Here is a 23,249-nt window from a genome sequence, read left to right on the forward strand (position 1 = left end):
CGCTTAAAATTGAATCGCCCCGTCAAAATTAAATATAATTTAATATTTTGTTAACTATAGGTCCGGGTCCATATAGGATGGCGACTGGGTCCGGACTCGGACCCGGGTCCGCCTGTTAGTGACCCCTGCTATAGATTTATCCTCTAGGATTAAGGAGTGTAAAAATTCAAAAGGTCCAACTTATAAAACTTAAAAACCATCAGCAGCATCTCTGCCTACACTTTTTGCTTTGTCTCATAAATCTCTTCTTAAAACACATATTTGGCCTTTTGGAACAGTAACTTTAATAAACATGCTATATATGAAAAAGCTGAGATTGTTATTGAAACTGTCAAAGTACGGCAACACTGAAGGGAAATCGTGTTTTAAACAGCAGATAACTTGATAACTTAAACATTAAGGAACACTACCTATACGTAGATGTGCCCAGCCTAATTTTTGAGGATTTTGTTTTACCTAATTTAAATGTTTCTTCAAAAACAAAAACAAAACCCAAAACTGTAACTGTAACAATATTAGCCGACTTATAAGAGATTAACACAGTAAATAATGAAATAAGTTGGATTTTTAAATAATATCAACTATCTTTGGGTATTTCAAATTTTGTTTTATTAACAATGCATCCCTTTGATAGGATTGTATGTTTCTTTAGGTCACCAATGCCCCCAAAACATACTGTACACATTATACAAGGGAAACCACGATTCAGGCAAAAAAGAAAAAAAAAAGGAGAAAAAAAAAGGAAAAACGTTTAAATTATAATACAGTCTTGAGGAAAAAATATAAATAACTTTTTTCTTCTCTGGTTGAGCTCACTCTATGGTACAGACATATAATAAATAGATCGGATCTGACATCACTCAGCTGATCTATGAATCATCTCTCTATGAGTCCATTTGTGTAGCAGCAGTAGAGCAAAAAATAATAATAATTAAAAATTAAATAAAAAAAATAAAAATAATAATAAGCCAATGGAAACCGAGCTCCCCTGTTTCCCTGGAAAACCTTTTATAAATCCTTTAGTCATCGCTCGCGTTCCCCCCTGTGAAACTGCATGGTGGAGGCAAATCCAGGGGTCATTATAGTCCTACAACGTAATGGCAGCAAGTAATGGCAACCTATTTTTAAAAAGGTTTTACAAGCAAGAAACACGTTCAGGTGACATTACAACTTCGCCATGCTTGTTGGACATGCAGTGGAGGTGAAGCACAAAGGTAAGAAGGTATAGAGATGGGCAGCCGCTGGGTTTACGCAGAGTTTGGAAACACGTGTGAGCAGAGATTGGGACTGAATCTACAATGAATCTTCCGAGCGTCTTTCCAAGGATCGACCCACTTCCAGAGAAGCTCGCTAAAAATGCAGTGGAAGAAAAAAACCACGAGAAGTCCTTAGCAGGTAAAGGATGGCATAAACTAGCATTAAATTACGTGCTATTCTTCCCATGTACTGCGTGAGGGTGGTAGATATAATGCTTTAGAAAATAGAATACTAGTGATGTTTGATTGTCTGAGATACAAGAACTAGAAAAGCAATTGGCTACCTGTGCTGACAAGAGGCTACAGGTTGTAAGAAGTAGAGAGGCAAGAGAAGCAAAAGCACATATCCGGCTAGAACAGATCACGAGTCGGGGTGGGATATGAAGGCTCCAGGTACGTTTTAAAAACAGCAGGATCCCTCTGTAGTGTTTTGTCGAAGAAAAGAACGCAAGGTCTGAGGAACCACTGGGCAGACACGACGACATGACTTATTTCATTACAGAAAAAAAACAAAAAAACAAGACCACCTCTGGAAAGAGGGAAAAAATGATAGTTTTTTGTTTGTTTTTGTTTTTTTAAACACAGCTCGAGTCTTTGTCCTAATGATTTAGCTTGTCGCTGAGCATTATGTTGATGTATTATTGAGTGTTGCTCGACATCGCCAGTCCATTTGAAAACAGTATTTGGTTAAACTGCTCCCCCTTTTCCTGTGTTTTTATTTAGAAAAAGAAAAAAAAAGTCTGAGACAGCATTAGGCGTGTCGGATTACATTTGTTTATAGATGCTGACGTCCTTTGTTTCCAGCTCGTATGTAAGGTGACTGATGACCATCTCCTCTTTTTCCTTGGCTGTGGTGCTGTTAAAATCCACCAGAAACACATCGAAATGCCCCACCCCATCTTCAGAGCCTTAACTCATATTATTTCAGTTTTGTCTTCCTTTCAGGGTGATAAGAAGCCGGGTCTGCAGCTGTGCAGGGAAAGCAGGAGGGATGGGGGAGAAATGGGATGATCAGGATTCTTCAGGAGGGTCAGCGTCCTCTTCAACAGGTTTTGGTTGCTTTGTCAGGATTGCTTCTGCTTCCTCAAACATCTGGGGAGAACCAAAAGAAGAACAGTGATTAAACATGTAAGCACAAGGACACAGTCCGTTTTAAAAAACTTCAAATCAAGTTTCAATTGATCTTACTGGCATAAATTGCACATCCTGGAAAAGTTCTTGTATGAAACGTCTTGAGGTCAGGCGAAATGCACAGTGGGATAAGAGATGAGAAACCTCCGAGTACAGGCAAATGTCATCAAACGCATATGAAAACTTCTCTTTTATCCTGAAGAGAGATGAAATATTTTAGAGATCTTGGAAAAACAACTTTAAAATGCATCCAGAGTATATGCACAAAAGGGGGAAAAGGAGCCTTACGTCAGTAGTCCTGTTTCGTGGCCTTTGGTTCCTACGGAGGAGCTGAGGTTGATGATGAGGCGGAGCACCTCCTTCCTCAGTAAGACTCGAGAGGCGGGGCCGTCCTCGGATATCGCCTTGCCACCTGAGGGAAGCAAGCGAATATTTATACATACACTCTTATTTACGTTCACAAAACCAAGGGACTCATTATCACCCAATGGCACTTTATAAATAAAGTAACTCAATTAAAATATAACCCCATCTCCTCATAATTTATTACTGTCTCTAAAATTGGGTTTATTCATCATACAGTGAATTCTGAAGTGTGTGGGATAAGAAGAAAAACAGTCAAATCAGCCTGCAGCATGCCAGGTTTCCTAGCAACATTTATTGTTTATACATAGTTTGATATAAAAACTGCTATAAACTGATCCAGAGATAGCGGCATGTGATCGATTGATAAAGTTCAATAAAACGTGATTAATTATTGCAGGGCTGAGTGGGTTGTTGGAGACGTGGCAGAGCTGGGTGGAGTGTGTTATTGGACACAAATGGGGAACTGGACTGGTTGCTGGCTGTGCGGGGCAGTGTGGGAAGCGCAGCTGAACTGGGGGGAGAATCCAGAGTGTGGAGAACTAATCCATAAATGCAGAGCAGAGCAGCTGAGTTGGGCGGCTCTTGGGCCTGAGCAGGAGAGCTGAAAACTGATGCAGAGCAGTGTGGATGATGAGATTTGTTTGACTCGTTAATTCGTTCAAATGTGATTCTTATTATGTTGGAACCAACCATGCAGTGATCTCAAGTCATTTGTAAAACTAATAAACTCCCTAAGACTTCATCTTAAATACTTATTCTGTTACATCATTTCTTGGAATAAGAGACATTGAATGAAAATTCAAAACTAAACTTCTTCAAGAAATGACTTCATTGTCAATGTCTGGGAGTTTGGGTTTAACTTTTATTTCTCATTAATGCTGCAATTTTATGCTGAAGTATCAATGTGTGTGTGGGCTTTTGTATTTGCTTATTCCACAGAACTGAACTTTAATCAAACATTAAGGACTGAATATTCCACAGGGCACAAAGTTTGACTCACTTGTCCTGCCACTGCTCATTTTAGGACACTCATCAACAAAAAAAGATTAAACTAAACAGACTTTCCTAGTTAAATAAAGACTTCCTTTGTCATTCTAATTTGCTTTGATGGTCTAGAGAAAGAGAGAGGAAACAGGTGGAAAGAGAAAAAAGGTCCAACAAATGAGTTGATGGAGAAGGAGACAGTACGACTTTCAACTGGAACAAAGGAGCACTTTTTAATTTAGCATATTGTGGTTATTTGTGAGCTTACCAATGACAATGTCACCAGGTGTAGGTGTGCCAGAGACTGAACCTTGTGACACAGCAGCATCACTGCAGCCTGACACCCCAGAAAATTTTGACTGTGGCATCACCTCCAGGCGGTGGCCGCTCTGGCCTCCCCATGATGGAAAGTCGACAAAATCTGCGAGAAAAGATGGGAAGAAAAAAGCATTCCTTGAAGTATCTGTTAGGTTTAATCCGTATCCGTTCAAATGACTGAATGTGTGCGTGTCAGCTTACCTGTACGAGAGTGTGTGCTATTGATCAGTGGTTGGGTGGGGTATCCAAGGACGATCGCTCCCACGCAGTAGAGGCAGTTTTCTTCAGTGTGAACCTGCAGGCCCGTCTCCTCTGAGCCCACCATGTGGTTCGGGGTGTCTCCTCGGTGCACAATCAGCTCTGAGATACTAAACTGCTGCTTCAGCACTGGGAGGGCAGGACGATCACCTACAGAGGTGATAAGCACCAACAGAAATCAGTCTCTTGTCTTTGTGCAGCTTTGTTTCTTTCTTTCATAAGCTTTCAATAGTTTATTTAATTATGTGCAAAGTGGACGTTACCATCGCCATCACCGAAAAGAAAACGTTTCCGCTCTTCCGATGGCGGGCTGATCCTCTGCTGAAAGTAGGCAGAGTCTCTGATGTGGAACATGTCATGGATGTCCATCGGCAGTGCAAGACCAATGTAGTCGTCGTTACATCCGAAGGTGACGCTGGAGACCATGGAGCGTACTGAAGAGCAGCGGTGCAGGGTGCTTTGGTTGATTGGACTGAGTAGCTCTTCTTTATCCAAAGAGGCAAAACTCAGAGCTTTCAGAAACCTAGGGAGGGCAAGAGGAGAGGTGCGTGAGAGGATCCGGGGGGAGAGGCTGGGAAAGAAAAGGAACATGGGGAATAAATGGGGAAAAAATGTTTGGTAAAAGAACAGAGAGGGGAAACTTTTTTTTGCTGCAGAACGCCATCAGAGCAGCGGCAGCAAAAGACATTTTGTCTCCATTTTCTGAGGTTTAAAGTTATAAATGAATTCTTTTTCTAGTGCAATCAGTGGGTAATGTACAGGTTAAGAGTTATGAACTCATCTGTTACACCTTTGTATCAGAGATTTAGCTCTTTTTTCACACTCTTTCACATTTCCTTATTTTCTGGTCCTGCTTTTTGCACTAACTTACCTTACCCACCACATTTTTTCTATGCATGACTTATCACTGTGATGCATTTATACTAGACACATTGTAAAACATCAAATTGCACTAATCTCTACCTGTTTGCCATTTATATTTTTAAGTTGGGGTCACAGGGGGGCCACTAGAAATTGACCAGTCTACGTGGGACTTGCTTGCACAACAGGAAAGCACTGACGGATCAACTGTAGGCAAAGAGCAGTTAGTACTCTACTAAAGCAGCAACAACATATTGATCTGTCTGGACTGGTGCTAGAAGCTACATCTCTAAAGGAGGACACAAGCTAGGTCCACCCACCGCGGTACGAGTGTTCTGGACAGCCTGCGGTACGAACTTACGGCGCTGGGTTCTGGACAGGTAACCCTCCTATCTGATATCCTGACAGACACAGCAGAAGGTGCACAAAAAGACACCCTTCACCCCCCCCCAAAAAAATCTGTCATTCCAAAGGTACAAAAAACACAAAGCGAAAACTCAGGTTCAGGCATGTTTTTAAACATTCTTTAGGCTGACGGCTAACATCTTCACGTGGCACCAAACCTAAATTAAATACGCTCAAAAAGACAACAGAATAATAGAGATGGGTTAAGATGTTCCGTTTCCATGAAGCAAACCCTGCGGTGGCGCCGACTTACCTGCGGGGAGTTAGTCTGGAATCGAGACTGCCACTCTTCATAGTGATGGTGTCTGTGAACAGCACATCTTTGGCAGGTGAAGCCAGCGCTTCGCTGTGAGACAAAGATGGGTGTATCCTCTGCTGCTGAAGCCTCTTCAGCGTAGCGTAGCCCAGCGCGTCTCTCGGGCTGGTGTACATGAAGCTACAATCAGCCAGGCTTTTTATGGTGGTCACTGAGGGGGACTTGAGAGACTGAGCCCGGCGGGGGAGGGTGTGGGAGGAGCCGGGAGGTACCAGAGAGACAGTGGAGGACTTGGACATGGACATGTGGTTAGTCTGTGACTGGGGGGTGAGGGATGAGAGTGTTTTGACAGTCTTGGCAGACACTACTGTGTTGAGGCTCACGCAGTCAGAGGAATCCGGTTCGGCCTCCGGATGCTCCGGGTTGCCAACGGTTTCCCGAGAGGGACTGGAGCTCATGGAGCTGATGCCGCTCGTTGTGGTGTCTGTGTTAAAGCTCTGACTGCGGCTTTTAAACTGAGTACCTCCGCCACCCCCTCCTACATTGCCTCCGCTAGAAGAGCCGCCATCTCCTGCTAGACGCTCCCGGCTGCTCTGCTCTCTCTCCCGGCTATGTTGCTCTGCAGCCCCCTGGCCTCCGAGAGTACTAAGTCCGAGGCCTGAGCCTCCTCCCTTCGACAGCCTGCCATCCACCAAGTGCTCCTCTGAGCCCCCTCTTGTCCCAACAAATGATGTCTCCAGACTGACCGTTGGACTCTTTGGCATTCCTCGGCCATTAAAGATAGGGGTAAAGTCCCCCTGGTTTGGGCTGTAGACAGAGGGCTCTGTCACTGTCCTGTTCCGCCTCATACTCCCAGTCTTGAGCTCAGTGGGGGTTCGGGAGCCTGATGGTGTCTTGGGGTCACTGGTGGAGCGCAGTTTCTTGCTGGGGAGAGACAGGGAGTTCAGGAAGCGAGTGCGAACGAAGCGAGTAGAGGCCAGTATTGTAAAGGGGCTACGGTCTTTGACTGGTTTGGAGTGTAAGTATAAAGAAGTCTCATCCGACTGGTCCAGAACATCACACTTGTCATCATCCAGGATGTACATGTCTAAGAGAAATTAAATTAATTAAAAACGTCCAACTTCTAGCAATAATTACTGATTATTATAGAGATCTGTTAAAGAAACAAAACATAAATTTCAATAGTTTTGGAGAACATGGTGACAAAGCAAAGGCAATGTGCTACGTACTTGGTTGAGACTCGCTCTCGCTGTTGTGGCGGGAGCTGGTGGACTCCGAGTTTAGACTGAGCGTGCTCGGTACTGAAGAAAGTTCAGAGGTCAGCTGCGTGTCCACTTCGTCTGGAGTGACGGGCCACAGCGTCCTGCGACTGTGTCTGACTGCATCCCAACCGAACTGTTTTAGCACCTCACAGCCCTGCTTGGTCTTGGTGATCACACCCAGCACATACACACATGTCCTGTGGACACCAAGTGACAGTCAAAATACAAATACAAAATACTTCTCTATGAAATTTAAAAAAAAACACACACACAAAAAAAACCAAAAACAGTCTGACGTTACATGTTCCATAGTAACGCTTTTTAATGTAACTGAATAAAAGACAAAGAAAGAAAAGCTCACCCTCGCACTGACAGCACCTCACAGTGCTGAGCCAATGCAAGGATATCAGGAATGACGTTCTCCTCCTGCAGGAGATTCAGACCCCAGTTTGAAGAGCCAATGTTGCCCTGAAAAAACAAAAAAACAAAACGAAAAACAACCACAATCAAGCCCGTGTCTTTGTATTATCATTAAAGATTAACTTATGTGACACGGATTAATCTGCGTTACTGACTAGTGCCCAGAGAGCAGCTTTGAGCTGTTTGATGCCCTCCCAGGTGTCCAGCATCGGGGAGCGAATCGTGTAGCTAAGGTCAGGCACTACACTCTGGAGACAGATGGGGCAAAAATAAAAGACAAATGGCACTTTAGTCCTACAGAACAGCTGAATGATAATTTTTAGTTAAAAAAAAAAAAAAAAAAAGAAGAGAGAGACCTTACCTGAGCCTCTAATAAATGACAGCCTGTCTTATCGTGAACCAGCTGACCATACAAGTGCACAGGGAGATAGACGTTTGGTCTTTGTAACCTGGAGACATGGCCAAAGAAATCAGGCACAGTCAAAAACCCATTCACTGCTACAGCTCATCGAATGGCCCCAAATTTCACCCTTCTTACCTTTGGTTGCTGCGTCTGACGTAGTTGTCTCCATCGACAGGTTTGCGGTAAGTTGTTAGTGCTTCATTGAGCTGCTCCTCTATCTGGTCCACATACTTAAGATTATACTCCTGCAATGCACAGAGTCTACTTAATATTCAATTCAATTCAATTTTATTTATAGAATGCCAAATCACAACAACAGTTGCCTCAAAGGTGCTTTATACTGCAAGGTTAAGACCCTACAATACAAAGAAAACAGAAAAAAAACCAACAATCATATGACCCACTATGAGCAAGCGCTTTGGCGACAGTGGGAAGGAAAAACTCCCATTTAACAGAAAGAAACTTCCAGCAGAACCAGGCTCAGAGACGGGCAGCAATCTGCCGTGACCGGTTGGGGTGAGGGGAGGAAACTCATTTGTATGTGTCCTTGTTATAGCCACATGATTTCAGAATATTTTAAATGAGATTTCATTAAGCTGTCTGCTGATATTTGAATAATACCTTTTGCCATTTATCCAGCTGTTTGCTGACATAGCCCCTCTCATTGAGGTAGGAGAAACCTTTAGGAATGGACAGGAACCTAAAAATGCAGGGGGAAAAAAAGATGTAGAGTGTGTTCAAGAAGGACTATTTCAGAGTGACGCACTGTTTTTGTAATGTTGTAGTGGTAAACACCTACCTGAGGAGCAGTAAGAGGCCTTTGTCTCCCAGGTGGGACACAGCTGGTTTCAGCTGGATTAGAGCGTGAAGGTTGGCCTGTAAAGCAGCAGAATGGGCACAAAACGAAACTGTCAGATAACACGATGGGCTTAATCTTATCTGCTTTTACTATTTTATTATTTAATTGCTTTGCTGAGAACAATCTAAGCGGCATCATCACTCACCTTGTCTTCACACGCCTCATCCAGTATGTCCAGGGCCTCCATGGACACAGCTTTGTTGTGGTCGTGAAGCTGTGTGACCAGCAGCTCCATGCCCCAGCTACTGAAGAACTCCACGCCTGCACGCAGCAGCACGCGGAGGTGTTTGGTAGCATACAGCCTGCACGTCTGCACAGCGAGACAAGAAGTATTGTGTGATCAGGGGTGGTGCGAATATTTAATTGCCAAGAGGCCTACGACTTCTCAGAAGGTGTGGTGGGTGGAGGAAAATGAGGTGATCGGGTGTGTTTAGAAAAAGAAAAAAGGGCAAGTTTGGCAATAGATGATTCAGTTTATTTTATGCCTGCAAATGTGGCAGTGTGATAAGAGGTTGCTGACCACTGTGCATGAAAAAAACAACAACTTCCCCATTACTACTAATTACAATATTAGTGTTTTAACAGCTTGCTTACATCAGTAGAAGCAGTGAGGATCTTGGAGAGGATCACTCTGGCCAGACCATCTCTGCTGTAGTCCAGTGTGGATACAGCGAGTTTCAGCACAGCATCCTGGTTCTTTACAGAGCACAGATTCAGCAGGCTGAAAATAGAGGGGAGAAAAAAAAGTGCAAATGTCACCTTGCAGGATGTTTTTAATCAAACAGCTCTGACACAATTTCACTCTGCAGGCCTGGAAAAGCTCAAAATAGATTAAAGACTTTTCTGCTCACTCACCACTGAAACAGGCCACATTTCTCTAGTAGTTTGACTCCCTGTGGGTGTGCCGAGAGCGTCCCCAGGAAGAGGAAGTAGTGTTGGCTGAGTGTAGTGAGCAGGCCATTACTCTGCAGACAGCGCTCGGGCTTCATTCCAGAGGACGAGGAGAGCCACGATACCATGTCCTTCACCAGGTCCTCCAGGTAACCCTGGCCATCCTGGTTGATGGCGGGGGAAAAAATAAAGCGTCAAAAACAAAGGTGGGTTCGTAAATGACCAAAAAGAAGAAATAAATTAGAGTACGAGCATCAGTGTAAACCTCTCTAACCTCATCGGAGTCCATGAGGAACTCAACAAACTGACAGCCAACCACAGTGAGTTGTCTGGCCTTTAGGTGATCCAACGCAAGCCCTGCGTACAACTTACTACTGGGCTTATAAAAGTACAGCAGCCTCCGAACAAACCTGCATCAGACAAAAACAAATAGAAATGTAAAACAGGATGTGAGAAAAACACTCTGAACAAATTCAGTTTCTTGTAATGAGCTGTGGTTAAATAAAAAAGGCTTACTTGTGCATCTGTTCATCTTTGTTGTTCCTGAGGTTTACATTTGGCCACTGAGAAGACAAAAAAATACCCTTTTACACATGTAAAAACAAAACGTCGAGTCTGTGGTGGTACATGAGAACAGCCTGACCTTGAGGATGGTGGCAATAAGCAACCAATTCCACTCCAAATTCTGCTTGTGGTTGAGAATCTGACTGTCTCGCAGATTCATCATCAGTGCTTCTTCTGTGTCCTGAGCACAGAAGCAGAAAAAACAGAAGCTGTAAATATGAAAGTAAAACTACTTTTTTTTATTTAAATGTTTAAACTTTTGGCTTAAATTGTTCAAATCTGGTTTGCCGCAAATAACAGCCTCCCTCTTTCTAGCTACACTAAACACACCACATACTTTGCAACAAACACACAGAAGCCAAAGCCAAGACCAACCGTAAGATGGAAAATACGTAAAAGATGTTCATCTTTACCTTAATGACATAGATGTCTTTGTGGACACGTGAATCTCTGCGGTTATGTGACGACACAGACTTGCGAATGATGTGGTCCAGATAAAGACTGTGCGGTTTCAAACCTTTCTTCTTCTTCTCATGGAAACGTTTCAGATTGTTGACGGCTGCACTTGCTCGCCTAGAGCGCATAGAGACAAAGATGGAGGATGTTTTTTCTCGAAGATATTTTTATTGATTTAAAGCAACAAAGAAAAACAGATACACACAGAATCATTAAACAACAGACAAGTAAGTTTCACAGTGACTGTTTGAACTGAAATAATGACACACTCACATGTCTTGTAATTGCTTACATCAGTTTACCCCCTACCCATACCACTTAGAAGCCCTATCCCTCAGGCCAGGTAGGAAAAATAAATAAATAAATAAATAAAACAAAAAGAAAAAAAATAAACAAAGCAAGACAAAACAAAAAAAACAGGAGGATGTTTTAAAAGTGGTTTAACAACTAGTATGTATTCAAGTAAATCCTACAAGTTAGTCGGCGACCAGTTGGCGAGTAGTGGCTGGATGAAATTTTCAAAATTATCGAGTTGGTGTGACATGAAAGATGCCAACGTTATCACTGAAAATGCACAACTTTGAACGTTGAAGGCGAACAGCTCCCTTTTCTTCCACGCGAACTACAGGTGACCATGGCAATCTGCTTGCAACCAATGCAAATCCAAGGAAGCTTATTGTGCAGCACCCACTTTTCAACCTCCAGCAACCACTCGTCAACCGGTCGTGGACACGCTTTATTAGCGACTGATTGTTACCAGCGAGTCAATGACCAGTCTATAGCCCTGAAATCAGCACTACTGATAAGAACATCTTTATGAGAGAACACTGCAAAAAATGATGACTAAAGATTAGAGGAAATTATTTTGTTACAATAAAAAAAAAAACAAGAGTGATTGCGTGTGTGGCAGTTTGTACTCACAGTCGTTTCTCTTGGGGGATGTCAAAGGAGGCTGCCATGTTGATGAGAGTGGGAAGGCAGTGCAAGTGGTGACTATGGGAATGAGGAAGGATGGTATTTGCCTGATCAAGAGAGAAATAAAACCTTGGTGAGTATAGCAAAAGAAGCCAAAGGAGTCAAAGAAACAAAGATATAGCTTAGAAACTTTTAGAAATGCACAAAATTATACTTTTTTTTTTTTTTATTACCATGTGTAAAAGGTCTCCCAGAAGGATGGTGGCCCTGACAGCAAGCTGGTCATCGCTACTGGTCACAACTTCAACAAGGCCCTACAGTATCAAAAATAAAGGCACAAGGAAGGACATCAATATAAAAGCCACCCAAAAGCTGTTAATACAATACTGTGAAACACACACTCCTAGCCTGAGTAAATTAAACCTATTGTGTGTCAGCTCACCTCTAAAAGCCCGCTGGAAATGAAGGCAGAAAGAACAAATGCCAGGTAGTTGTCCATTAGGTCAGGCCTAATAAAGGGAGCAGATAAAAATCATTTTATGGCTTGTTTACACACTGAAGTGACAACAGTTCTGTCAATATATTTCATTTCTATCCTGTGCTTTCGTTTGTCACCTAGAGCGGGCCCGATGGGGTAGGATGACTTTGGCCTCGGCAGCAACAAACCCGTCAGACAGTCTCCAGGTGTCCTGGAACCTGGCGGGGTCTGAAGGAGAACAGAGCAAACAGACCAGTCTGTCAGTGTGTGTAAAACATGGACCTACTTGGGGTCTAAAAGAAATTTTATTCTACATTTAACCAAAGGCTGTACTGAGATAACATATGAAATGCTGAAACAAAGATTTTTTTTTAATCTTAAGCAGGACAAAATGCTAATTTTTGAAATTGATTGCATTAACACATTTCAAAAAAGTGGAGCTGGAACATTTTTCACACTATGTCAGAGAACAAAAGCACAAACGTGTCGTAGTTTCCTGGTGATTTAGAATTTAAGCTAACTTTTTTTTTAGTTCAAAACACACCAAATGTAGTCAGTGGGTCACTAAATGCATTTTATTATGTAGACATGCAGACTGTGCTTCGGTGCCGTCCTGCTAAATGAAAGCGTTTTCCTTCAAATGGACTTTATGATCATGTTGCTCCAAAAATTTCTACCTTGTGTATCATTAAGCATTATTTGGGCCTTCACAGATTTGCCCAGTTATCCATGTAATGTGCACTAATTAATCTCCAAACCCCAGCAGATCCTGGTAATAAACAAGATGGCCCCTCTTTACACTACAGAATGAAGCAGATGAGACCACTGGGCAGCTTTCTCCCTCCTAAATGAGCTCTGGTTGGCTCAGGAAGGACAGCTGGATTTTTGGATGGTCTAATTTGTATCTGTGGATCCAACTATGAACTGTGTCCACAGATAAAAATATTCAGAAGTGTTCCTAAACTAGAAGTCCCCATCCCCTGGGACACGAACAGGTCCCGGTCTGTGAGTCATCTGGCACCAGGCCACAAGAGTTGAGGTTCGGGTGTGAAATGTATGGTTTTCAGGGTTTTTATCGTTAACTCGGTTTCCGTGTTGTAGTTGTGTTTCTTATTTTGAAAGAAATATTTGCGTGTTACCATAGTGACCAGAGAGCATTAAGGGGCAGAGAGGAGGATGTTACTTTCATTGTTGTTGGCGCATTTCAGAAGGACGCAGCTAATAAAGTTGCACAATAACACAGTGAATTTGCGTTTATTATTATATTTACAAAACACCACAGCTTTTGTCTTGGTCGTATCATTTTATTTTGTTGTATTTATCCGCGACACCTTAAAGGCCGGTCCGTGAAAATATTGTCTGACATTAAACCGGTCCGTGGCGCAAAAAAGGTTGGGGACCGCTGCTCTAAACCCAACAAAACCCTGTTTTTGATGCAGTGTCACACGAGGGCCCGAAGACCACGGTCATTTAGTGTTGGTTTTCTGACGCTGTCTCGTTTCCCATTTTCTCCAAATCTTTAATGATATTTTGTGCGATAGATGACTAAGTCGCATTGTTTTCTGCTTTTCTTTTTCCAAATTACACATTTAGTGTTAACTGTTTAAAAATTTGTTTTTCACACTCAGTGGACAAACCGAGTAAAAGTGCTGAGCCCCTCTCATCTTTACTCATGAACAACTCAACCTTTCTGGGAATGTCTTTTCACACCCCGTCGTGTTACTTATTAACCTAACAAGCAGTCAGATCTTCAACCAGGTGTTTTTTTCCTTCTTATATTACATAACTGTTCCAATCTCATGCTTCCCCTCTTAACTTTAGTGAAATGTGCTATTTACATCAAATACTTAATACAACAGTTCCACTGCTTGTTTTTATATGGGGATTAAATGATTTGAAAATTAGATATTTTTTACTTACCAACACTTAGAAGGGCTTCAGTGAAGTCTTGCGTTACAATGGGCACAGGAAGCCTGAATATCTCATATAACACTTCCAACAAGCCTTTCTGCAAAATTGGTTACAAATAATTATATAGATATGGCAAAAGCTGCATGGTTAAGTAGCAGAAAAGAACAGTTAGAACTAATGTTAATGCTGTGTAAAACAGTGATTTGCAAGCTTGAGAGAACCCACTGGTTTGATAAGATGGCATGGCAAATACACTCTGTGCTTTAAGCCTCTGAAGCCAAGCAGACTTAACATTAGTAAAAAGATTGTTTCATACAGGAAATTTTGGTTGATTTTTAATTTGTAACGCAACTCCATCTAACCGCTGCACAATAAAAACAATCGCTTGGATGGAATCTTCACAGGCAAGAATCAGAAAAATCTGTGTTTTTGAATATCAAACAAACAAGGGCCAAACATTTTATACTCACCCTAACTTCCATATTTGGTATGCTAAGTAAGCCAATTAAAGACTGGATTCCAGAATTTCCAGCCTTGCATAGGTTGATAATTCCTGAGACAAAAAAAGAGAGAGAAAGAGAGAGAGAATAGGAGATATTTAACAGTGAGTATTCCTAACAAGTATGTACAGAAAGAATAATATTAAAGCCCTTACCGGACCAGGAGCGGAAAGCAGCCACTATAGCCATTCGGCTGGACAAAAAACGGGCTTCTCTGTCTTCCCTGTGAACAAGAAAAACACACGTTAAAGACTGGACATCATGTTCTGTGCACACAACATCGTTATGATCTTTCAGCCGGTGGTTGTTCAGACTACACAACACAAACAAAACATACAAGATCTTTTATAAAAATCTGACTTCACATCCTCTGGCAAGCCGCTGCAGAGTCAAGCCACCCTGACAACAAGGGTCGCCTAACAAAAACACTACACAAACCCTCCTCTCTCTCGCTCTCTCTCTCTATGCACAGTTCAACCACAGGCTCTTCATACCACCTAAACACACACACACACACACACACACTCACTTGAGTTGCCCCTCAGCCGTGTCTGCGTTGTGACGGTAGTGAAAATCAGTGAAAGGCGCGAGGATTTGCTGGAGAACAGAGAACAAAAACAGAGAAAATTGATGCATACAAAACAACAGTAAAGCGAGCTTCAAATTACATCTCTATTTACTACTGTCAGGAAAAATTTTGCAGTAATAATTAACCTGCTACACATGTTATATAACATCTGTGTGCCTGCAGTGATGAGCTGCTACTGTCCCAAGTGTTTACAGACAATGAGGCTTTGGAGAAATGCTGTAACTGATTACTTTAAGCTCCATGGGAAAGAGACGGGCACCTACAGCTCTGCTAATCCTGACTGGAATGGCTCCCAGCACAGTGGCTCATTTTTAAACAGAAGCTTCTTCTCAATTCATAAACTATGTGTGTCTGTGTGTGTGTGTGTGTGTGTGTGTGTGTGCGCACAGACCTCCAACTCGACGTCAACACGCACATACTGGCGGGTGCGTGGGTGGTTGAGTAAGTGGAGGATAGTGGTGATAAGTGCTTCGTTGATGCGACTTAGTTGACAGTCTATCACACTCTTAAGGATGGTGCTGAGGCCTCCCCGTTTGGCCACCACCTCTGGGTTCTTCAGGGCTACACAGGCAATGGCGATAATAATAATATTAATAATAATAATAATGTCAAACAACAATAGTTCTCCACAAGTTTTTCTGTTCACCCAAAGAGCACCATGCATAGCAACCGCACCGGCCTGCATCTTTAAACACCAGGCACTTTACCTAGCTCGCAAACGATGGCGATGGCAGCGCGCACCATGCGGTCTCTCTCCTGCAGGCCGTCGGTCCCCACAGCAATTAAAGAGTTTGCAATAGACGTGGGGAAGAGCATTGCGTTGACAGTGATGATCTACAGAGAGAGGAAGAGGACGGGAACATGAGTCATCAAAACAAGCCACAACAAAGAGAGGCAAAAAATAACTTCACTGTTTTGCTTTTTTTATGGCTGCTTTTTGGAGAACTCCAGAAAAAGAAGATCAACTTTTGAAATGCCAAAACAGGATCTGACTATTCTGAAGGTCACATATTTAGTGTTTGTAAAACTGGTAGTTCCTTCAAGAAATTGAAGCTGAAACCACAGCACTATGACTCTAAGCGCTGTGTGAAGATTTACAGTAAACTACTAAACTATAAATAACCCCGCCTGCAGACACATGCAAACCATCCCCACTGACACTCCTGCTAACCCCGGGAGCTTTCTGGTGGCATTTCGCTGGCACAGGAGTGAGCAGTGAGGGCAAATTCCTCGAGTGACATGAGAGCGACTCTGCAAATGGTCAGAAGGAACAAAGATCACCAAAACACACGCCTTGTTTTTACCTTTCGGACAAGTCGTAGAGCCTGAGTCCTCTCACCCTCATTACTCTGCTGGATGTCAATGCATCTGAAAAAATCCACAATCATAACAATCAGTCATGTACCATGGTTGGGCCGAAGAAGAAGACTGGCTGAAGCATGGTACTACAAACACCCTAACAACTTAACTAAAAAAAACCCAAACATTTAGTAAGATAACAACTGTTACACCTGACTGGGTGGTTCAAAGCAGGAGCTCACCTGGCTATCAAGTAATCCACCTGTAGTCTGAGGACCTTCTGCAGTACGCTGGTATCTCTGATGAGGTAGCGAAGCGCCCGCAACCCCGCAGCACGCACTTCTTTAGCTTCATTAAGGAGAGCTAGTCGCAGACTAGAGATTAAAAACAAACAATAAAGTGACTAAAACTAGAGCACGGACAACCTGACACAAGATATGACTATTTCCTTCATTACTTCATTGACTGGTACTTTTCAATCGCACATTCACGTCATCATTATTCCAAATCCAGAACAGCTTAACAGCCAGAGTACATAAAAAGCGCACATTAAATAGGACACACTTACACTATTATCGGTGGCTGAGATTACTTACCAAATGATGATTTCTTCATATGTAAACCCAAAATTTTCCTCACGGTGGCCAATGCTGCACAGCAGCTATAAAACAGAAGCATAAAAATGGGTTCAATATGGCCATGACTCCATTAGCATGGTTTTAGTGAAGGACGAGAGTAAATCGAGCCCAGTCAGGTACATGTTGATTTAATGGATAACTGTGAATGAAAAAAACGTGTTCAACTCATTTAGAGGCTCTAAGTAGGAAACCCATAGAGGCAAAACACTTGCCACTATTTGTCGCTTAAGCACATGCTTGTATGATAGTACGTCAAAACACAAAGGACATAAAATAGAGTCTTCAATAGTCGGACTAACTCTGTTGTATTGTTCTCTCATAGCCTAGATATATGCTCCTATTTTCTCTATCCTATCAGGTCTGGCAGTCAGTGTGACCCTGTTTCCAGCATGAATGTCTACCTTTAGCAATTCCCTAAAGGCAGGTAAGGCTGTGCAGTATGTCGTAAAAAAAAATCACATCTCAATATGCATATAAAAGGAGTACTCATCAAATACACTTTTTCTTAAATTTATTTATTGATCTGAGAGACCAGAGGAGGAGGCCAGAATGAGCCCGGGAAAGACTCCAAAGCAGCCCACTGGACAGCTTTGGGAAATGTGATGAAGCGCACAGACTTATGATCCTTTTAACTGTATTTTCATAACTTTTACAGCTTTCCTACTGATAAAAGACCCCTCACCACTGCTATTGATAATACAGCTAAGTAATTAAGTAACGTATAAACAATTAAATGAAAAAAGTTCCTGTTTTTTCCACTATGTACTATAACATGTTTCCATACTAGATAGGAAAAAAGGACAATGAAAAATTCACATGTTATAAAACGACGGTCTGGGCAATGAACTACTACTACCGGTACTACTTTTTCTGTAATTTTACAAATTTATCACGTAGGCTCAAAGTAGGATGTATGTAGCCCACAATTCAAAATGACTTTACACGTATGATTTTGAGGATGAGAGACAATATAAATCTGTGGTAAACACAGTGAAATAATAAAATAAAGAGTTGCAGTACTTGTAACTATTAAATCAAAGAGAGAGAGGGAGACAGAGAAATTTTAAAAAATGTAGCAAAACAAACAAAAAAATAGATCGATCACTTCTCCCTTTTACTGCAGAAAAATGGCCTTGTGGGCCCTTTATGTGGGAAGTGAATGAATCTGCTGTCACTGTGTAAGAGGTAACATTGCCAGAACAAAGCCACAGCAATTGCGAAGTATAAGCCAGAAGGGTATTCAAATGACTGAAATCAGCTATAAAGTGTCAGCCCCATGTTTCTATGTAATCATTATCCAAATCTTATGTGGAGTGTTTACATCTCCCTAATAACTGTAGAGCTGCACACAACAATTAGTGAGAGTGTGAACTCTAATCAATATTTTACATATTTAATGTTCCAAATATGGTCTTATATGTTCTGTAACATCGTTCTTAGAGGTACACTGAGGCTCCTTCACACAACAAGTCAATGCTCCTCCATCACAGTTGTCTATTCTGCCATGTGTCTCCTAATGAAAGTGAACCACTGTAGTACTTTTGGTTTAAACTGTTCCTCAAAGTTGAGCATAAATTTCCTAAAGCACAGCAGAGCATGAGGCAAGACGGAGCAGGGTGGAATGGGTGATGAGAGGCAAGAAGGTTGTTTTAAAACAGCTGTGATGTCAGAGCCCAAACAGGCAAACGAGGGGAGAGGAGATGGGGACAGGGTGCACGTGATGCTCTCCGGGGGGGTGGGGGATTAGCTAACCCTCACTGTCCTGGAACCCTTATAAGGAATCAGAGTCATGGTGCTCTAATGGGACACACACACATCATGGCTATAACCCTCCAGTCAGTTGTAAACAAGAGAGTTAGGTGTACAGATTACAGGCACACAAACCCATGCTCTCACTCAGCCTCGAGCCTGCTCCAGTGCCAACTGCACAGTTATAGGAGGGCCAGTACTCACTTGCCACACAGCTACCAACAATTGTTTACAATATGCTTATGACCGGCAGTCAGAAGTGGTCTGAGGCAGTGTGGTGAAAGAGGAAATCAGGATATAGCTATGATCAGGATTAAACTCTCCTGTAAACATGTGCATGGACAACTGCAGATACCACAAACCAGTAGTGTTCTGATAATACTGGTTTTTAGTTAGCTTCCTTAAAATACTGCACATCACTGTCTTTGCACACAGACACAGACAGACCTGTCACAACAAAGTGAAGAGCAGACAAATACCTGCACTCAGATGACAAACTTTATACCAATTCGACCCCAGCGTAGTTGCAGACGGAGAGAAATTAGACAGTTGTGCACATGGCTTTGATTTTTTTTTTCCCCACCTGAGGTGACAGTCAGCAAAGCCAGTGTGCTCAAGGCACAAGAAAGTGCTAGTTTTCTATCTCACACTCATCTCGCAATCATTAACTCATTTTCTCCACCCCTGTTATTCCTGTTCAAAATAACAGGAAGGAGAGTACTCCAGCATGTTTTGGGCTGACAGGAGAAAAACACCCTCGAGAGGTCACTAGTCCTGACCAACAGGGCTGACCTGAAGGATGAGCGATAACACTAAAACAGATTTTTTTTAATGAGCAAAAAACTTACATTTCATACTCTTTTTTTATTATTATTATTGCAGTCATTCTGCAATCAACTGAAGAAGACACTTAGATGAGTGACGAAACGCTTCTCCCACTGAAAACACTACGTCCAGATGAACAGATTAAACTTTTGGGGATATTATAGCTATTATTCATCTCTGCATCAGTAACATTTACTGCTGTTAAGTGAATCAGAGCAGTTATACTGCATGGTCAAAAGAATTTAAAACTTGCATATGCTCACATGTGTTACAATCCATGTTAGGATATTTGTGTTTTAAGCTCTGCTGAACTGAAAATCCTCCTAAAATCCTCTTTTTTTTATCATCCACATTAAAAACCAGAAGAGAAAAAAATGACTAAAGTAATCTTTTCTTCTTCTTTTTTTAACAAATCAAAGTCTTGGGTCCATACAAACAATAACTAGACACTATTAATCTCAGATTTCAAAGTCTGAGCGCTGCTCCAGATGCACATTAGACTGAAGTGCTCTCCTATCCCTCGAGCTCCTGTTATATTCACTGTCAGCATCACAGTGACAGGCACAACTAGGCCTGCTGGCATCAACACCCAAGAGGAAAAGATCAAGGAGAGGTCAGTGGTGACACTACAGAGGAGGAGCAGCTAATCAATCTTGTGAGATATCTGAACCCAGTGAACCCTCTCAAAAAGCTGCATGTCTCACAACATTTCAGCGAGGCAAAACTGTCTTTAAATGAGGCAAAAATTATCAGAGCTTGACAGCGTTACCTTTATGAAGTTGTTCAGGTGGCCCAGTTTTCGCATGTTACTGACTCCGTGCGGTTTGGCCACATTTTGAAGGATTTCACGGAAGTTTTCTGACGGTTCTAAAGGAGAATGAAAAGGAAATACAATGTAACTAAGGCGTTAAGCCATATTGCCATAATAATATCAGTCAATGAACCGTAATAGATATCCTGCAGGAAGGAAGTTGGTTTAGCTGGAACTAATGTAGAGTGTACAATCAAAACAAAGGCTAGACACTAAAATAGCCAGACCTGAGCGGGAAGTGTTTTTGTTTTCAGTTCCTTTCAACTATCCTACGTTAAATATTTTGACAAACGGGAACCGCATTTTAAAACAGAATCGTCTGAGCGTGGTCGACGCCTAAACGCCCGCTTTACGTGGGATGACTTCCAGATATTGCCCTGCAAGACAAATGTAAACATCGCACAAACTGGGAAAACACCAGCTTAATGAGCTGGGCAGATCACTTTCTCCTCAACAACAAAGCGCAGCAGATGATAAGCCTGATTACGCTGCAGCTTGTCAAAAAGTAACAGCTATCGGTATTAGTCATCAGTCTCACTGCTCCAAACACTGCACTCAATCCATCGCTCAAAAGTGGAAATGAGAAAAATGCCAGCCCAAAGGGTTACTTTGGTAACAAGCATTTGTAAACATCACGAGCCAATCTTACAGTAAGTTATGAATACATCACATTTTAATTGATGCCACAGTGATTACATGAACTTAGTATGCACATTTGTTATTTCATAACTTTAAACCTCTGGGAACTGACATACTTTATTTTCCCCAGTTTTGGTATTATCAGGAAGAACATGTAAATAGTGCAAATCGCACTGAAGCAGGTTAAGTGTATTGACTCTCCTGTGGTGAAGATTTTAATGTTGTCAGTCACACATATTTCAGGTGAGCATGTCTCTAGTTGAGACGATTGTAATGAATCTAGCAGGGATCTGGGCCTCCAGGACTCAGACACCGCTGCTCCGTGTAAACAAACTGCTATGCAGTGTTGATGCTGGAGGAGTAAATCTGACAAGTTGTGCAGCTGTGTTATCAGTGCTCCTCTGGAAGAACCACCGTGTGTTGCCTCAATGCTTCTCGGCGCACAGCTTTCAGACTCAATTCCCCCAGCCAGTTAGCGATGACAAATGCATGACTGCAACTCTTATGGCTACTTGGCTAAATAACAGGCTATCGTGCCCACTCACGCCGATCAAAATAACAGAGCGTCTTCATGGCTGGTTAGCTGGGGCAGCTAGCTAACGCTAACTCAGCTAGTTAAGTTAGCTCGTTGCCGCCTGTTGTTATGACATCGATAGCGACGTTTTTAGACCAAACAGTGAGGGAAAATGGCGAAATAACAACAGCAGTGACGGGTCAAGCGCGTACACTGTCTAGACTTTCACCACGCGGGGCTAGCGTTTGCAGAAATCGCCCTCATCCATTTTGAACAATAATCGCTTTCAGGGTGATGTGATGAAGCCTCTGCTTACCTCTGCTCAGATCCAGCGGTACGTTCTCCTCCCCGCTGTCATTCCGACCTGTCAAAAACACACACCGCGGACACGCCGAGACATTACTCCAAGGTCATCGCGTGCGTGACAAAATCCTATTTTGCAATATCCTGCTTTTACAGCAGCCGCTGAACCGAGGTTTTTGTGCTTACCTCGCATCCGAAGACTCCGGATAGGACGGCCGCGGAAGCTGGCCGCCATGTTTCCAGGAACATACACAACACCGGAAACTTCGCGGGTTATCGCGAGACAGCAGACGACAGAAGGACAGCAACAGATCCTCAGCAGACCTAAGATCAGCTGGATCCTCCTTAATATCCCTCTAATCTTACCAGTGATAAAAGCATAAATCTGATCTGGCGACTGTGTTAGGGTTAGCAAAGGGGGATCTCAACGCCATATAATTTCTATCACAAATATTATCATTTCAGGTAAAGTTAATTTTTGACTTGCCTTATCCATTCATTTTTTATTGTTTAAGTATATTCTTCCTCTTCTTTTCCCTATTATTATTATTATTATTATTATTATTATTATTATTATTATTATTATTATTATTATTATTATTATGTCTACATTTAACATTGGTTTTGATTGAAAAAAAAAACTTTCAATAATTCATGTCTATGAGTGGCTCCAGCTCGACCTTTCACATTTCATAGTTATAACTGATTACTTCGCTATTTTTCACACGTAAAATCTGTCAATAAACATTTAAAGTAGTTTATTCTGGTTTTTAAATGTAATTTTAATGATCTAATGTGCAAGTTATTATTATGCAGTTATTATTATTCATTAATTTTTTGTATATATCAAAAGTAAGTAATATCAAAAGTAAAATATCATATTGCAGCACAACTTCTTGTTAGTTAGTTTTTCCGCCGTTTTACTAAAGGCAAAACAGGTGTGAGAAGAGAATAATAATAACAATGAATGACTACAATGTTCAGCTTTTCAGGTCTTAATACCTGCAATAACCGTCTTGCACACTTGGTGTCACCCATACATAACAATGAACACTTTGTCAATCTGGGAGTGGACCGAAATGTGGCTTCACCATTTGAAATAAATAGACACTCTCTGAGTACAGGCGTATTTTGTCTGTTTGCAAATTAATTTCAACTAACAATTGAATGCATGAAAGAAGGTGACTTTTTCTCTTACTGTCTAAAAGCAATGACGCTACACACACATTCTGATCTCTACTCAATTTAATGGCCCAGTCTGAAACATCCAAAGGACAGAAGTATTGTATAACTTATCTATCTATCTATCTATCTATCTATCTATCTATCTATCTATCTATCTATCTATCTATCTATCTATCTATCTATCTATCTATCTATCTATCTAT

At 41.9% G+C, this 23,249-nt stretch overlaps 1 protein-coding gene across 2 annotated transcripts; it reads right to left on the minus strand.

The window, feature by feature from the left end:
• Window positions 1-586: 586 nt before the first annotated feature.
• Window positions 587-22,149, minus strand: LOC102313450 (rapamycin-insensitive companion of mTOR). Of its 2 annotated transcripts, none has more exons than XM_005926870.2 (37): window positions 22,048-22,149; window positions 21,875-21,922; window positions 20,364-20,461; window positions 16,979-17,043; window positions 16,625-16,756; window positions 16,388-16,451; window positions 15,791-15,917; window positions 15,475-15,644; window positions 15,024-15,091; window positions 14,650-14,717; window positions 14,465-14,547; window positions 14,004-14,091; window positions 12,221-12,311; window positions 12,048-12,114; window positions 11,839-11,919; window positions 11,612-11,712; window positions 10,648-10,807; window positions 10,314-10,415; window positions 10,187-10,233; window positions 9,945-10,080; window positions 9,635-9,834; window positions 9,374-9,500; window positions 8,925-9,089; window positions 8,720-8,796; window positions 8,542-8,620; window positions 8,056-8,165; window positions 7,879-7,966; window positions 7,673-7,765; window positions 7,459-7,565; window positions 7,065-7,294; window positions 5,833-6,922; window positions 4,577-4,836; window positions 4,257-4,463; window positions 4,006-4,158; window positions 2,676-2,799; window positions 2,445-2,583; window positions 587-2,348 (listed from the first exon to the last, which is right to left on the minus strand). In XM_005926870.2, exons 1-37 carry the CDS (start codon window positions 22,094-22,096, stop codon window positions 2,268-2,270), a joined length of 5,175 nt encoding a protein of 1,724 aa, XP_005926932.1. In that variant the 5' UTR covers window positions 22,097-22,149; the 3' UTR covers window positions 587-2,267. The 2 variants fall into 2 exon arrangements, with proteins under 2 accessions (XP_005926932.1, XP_014190529.1); XM_014335043.2 differs by having other exon boundaries at window positions 4,577-4,884.
• Window positions 22,150-23,249: the final 1,100 nt, after the last annotated feature.

This window comes from Haplochromis burtoni, unplaced genomic scaffold (assembly GCF_018398535.1).
Source record: "Haplochromis burtoni strain Fernald_Lab_line unplaced genomic scaffold, NCSU_Asbu1 Contig_95, whole genome shotgun sequence".
NCBI lineage: Eukaryota > Metazoa > Chordata > Actinopteri > Cichliformes > Cichlidae > Haplochromis > Haplochromis burtoni.

What these genes read in the sequence shown, in the direction of transcription:
- LOC102313450 (XM_014335043.2), bottom strand. Translation starts at nt 22,096, where the DNA reads ATGGCGGCCAGCTTCCGCGGCCGTCCTATCCGGAGTCTTCGGATGCGA. An exon ending in ACGGCTGAGGGGCAACTCAA is followed by an intron (nt 14,718 to 15,023) that starts GTGAGTGTGTGT and finishes TCTTGTTCACAG; the next exon opens with GGAAGACAGAGAAGCCCGTT. An exon ending in GGCCTCTTACTGCTCCTCAG is followed by an intron (nt 8,621 to 8,719) that starts GTAGGTGTTTAC and finishes CTGCATTTTTAG; the next exon opens with GTTCCTGTCCATTCCTAAAG.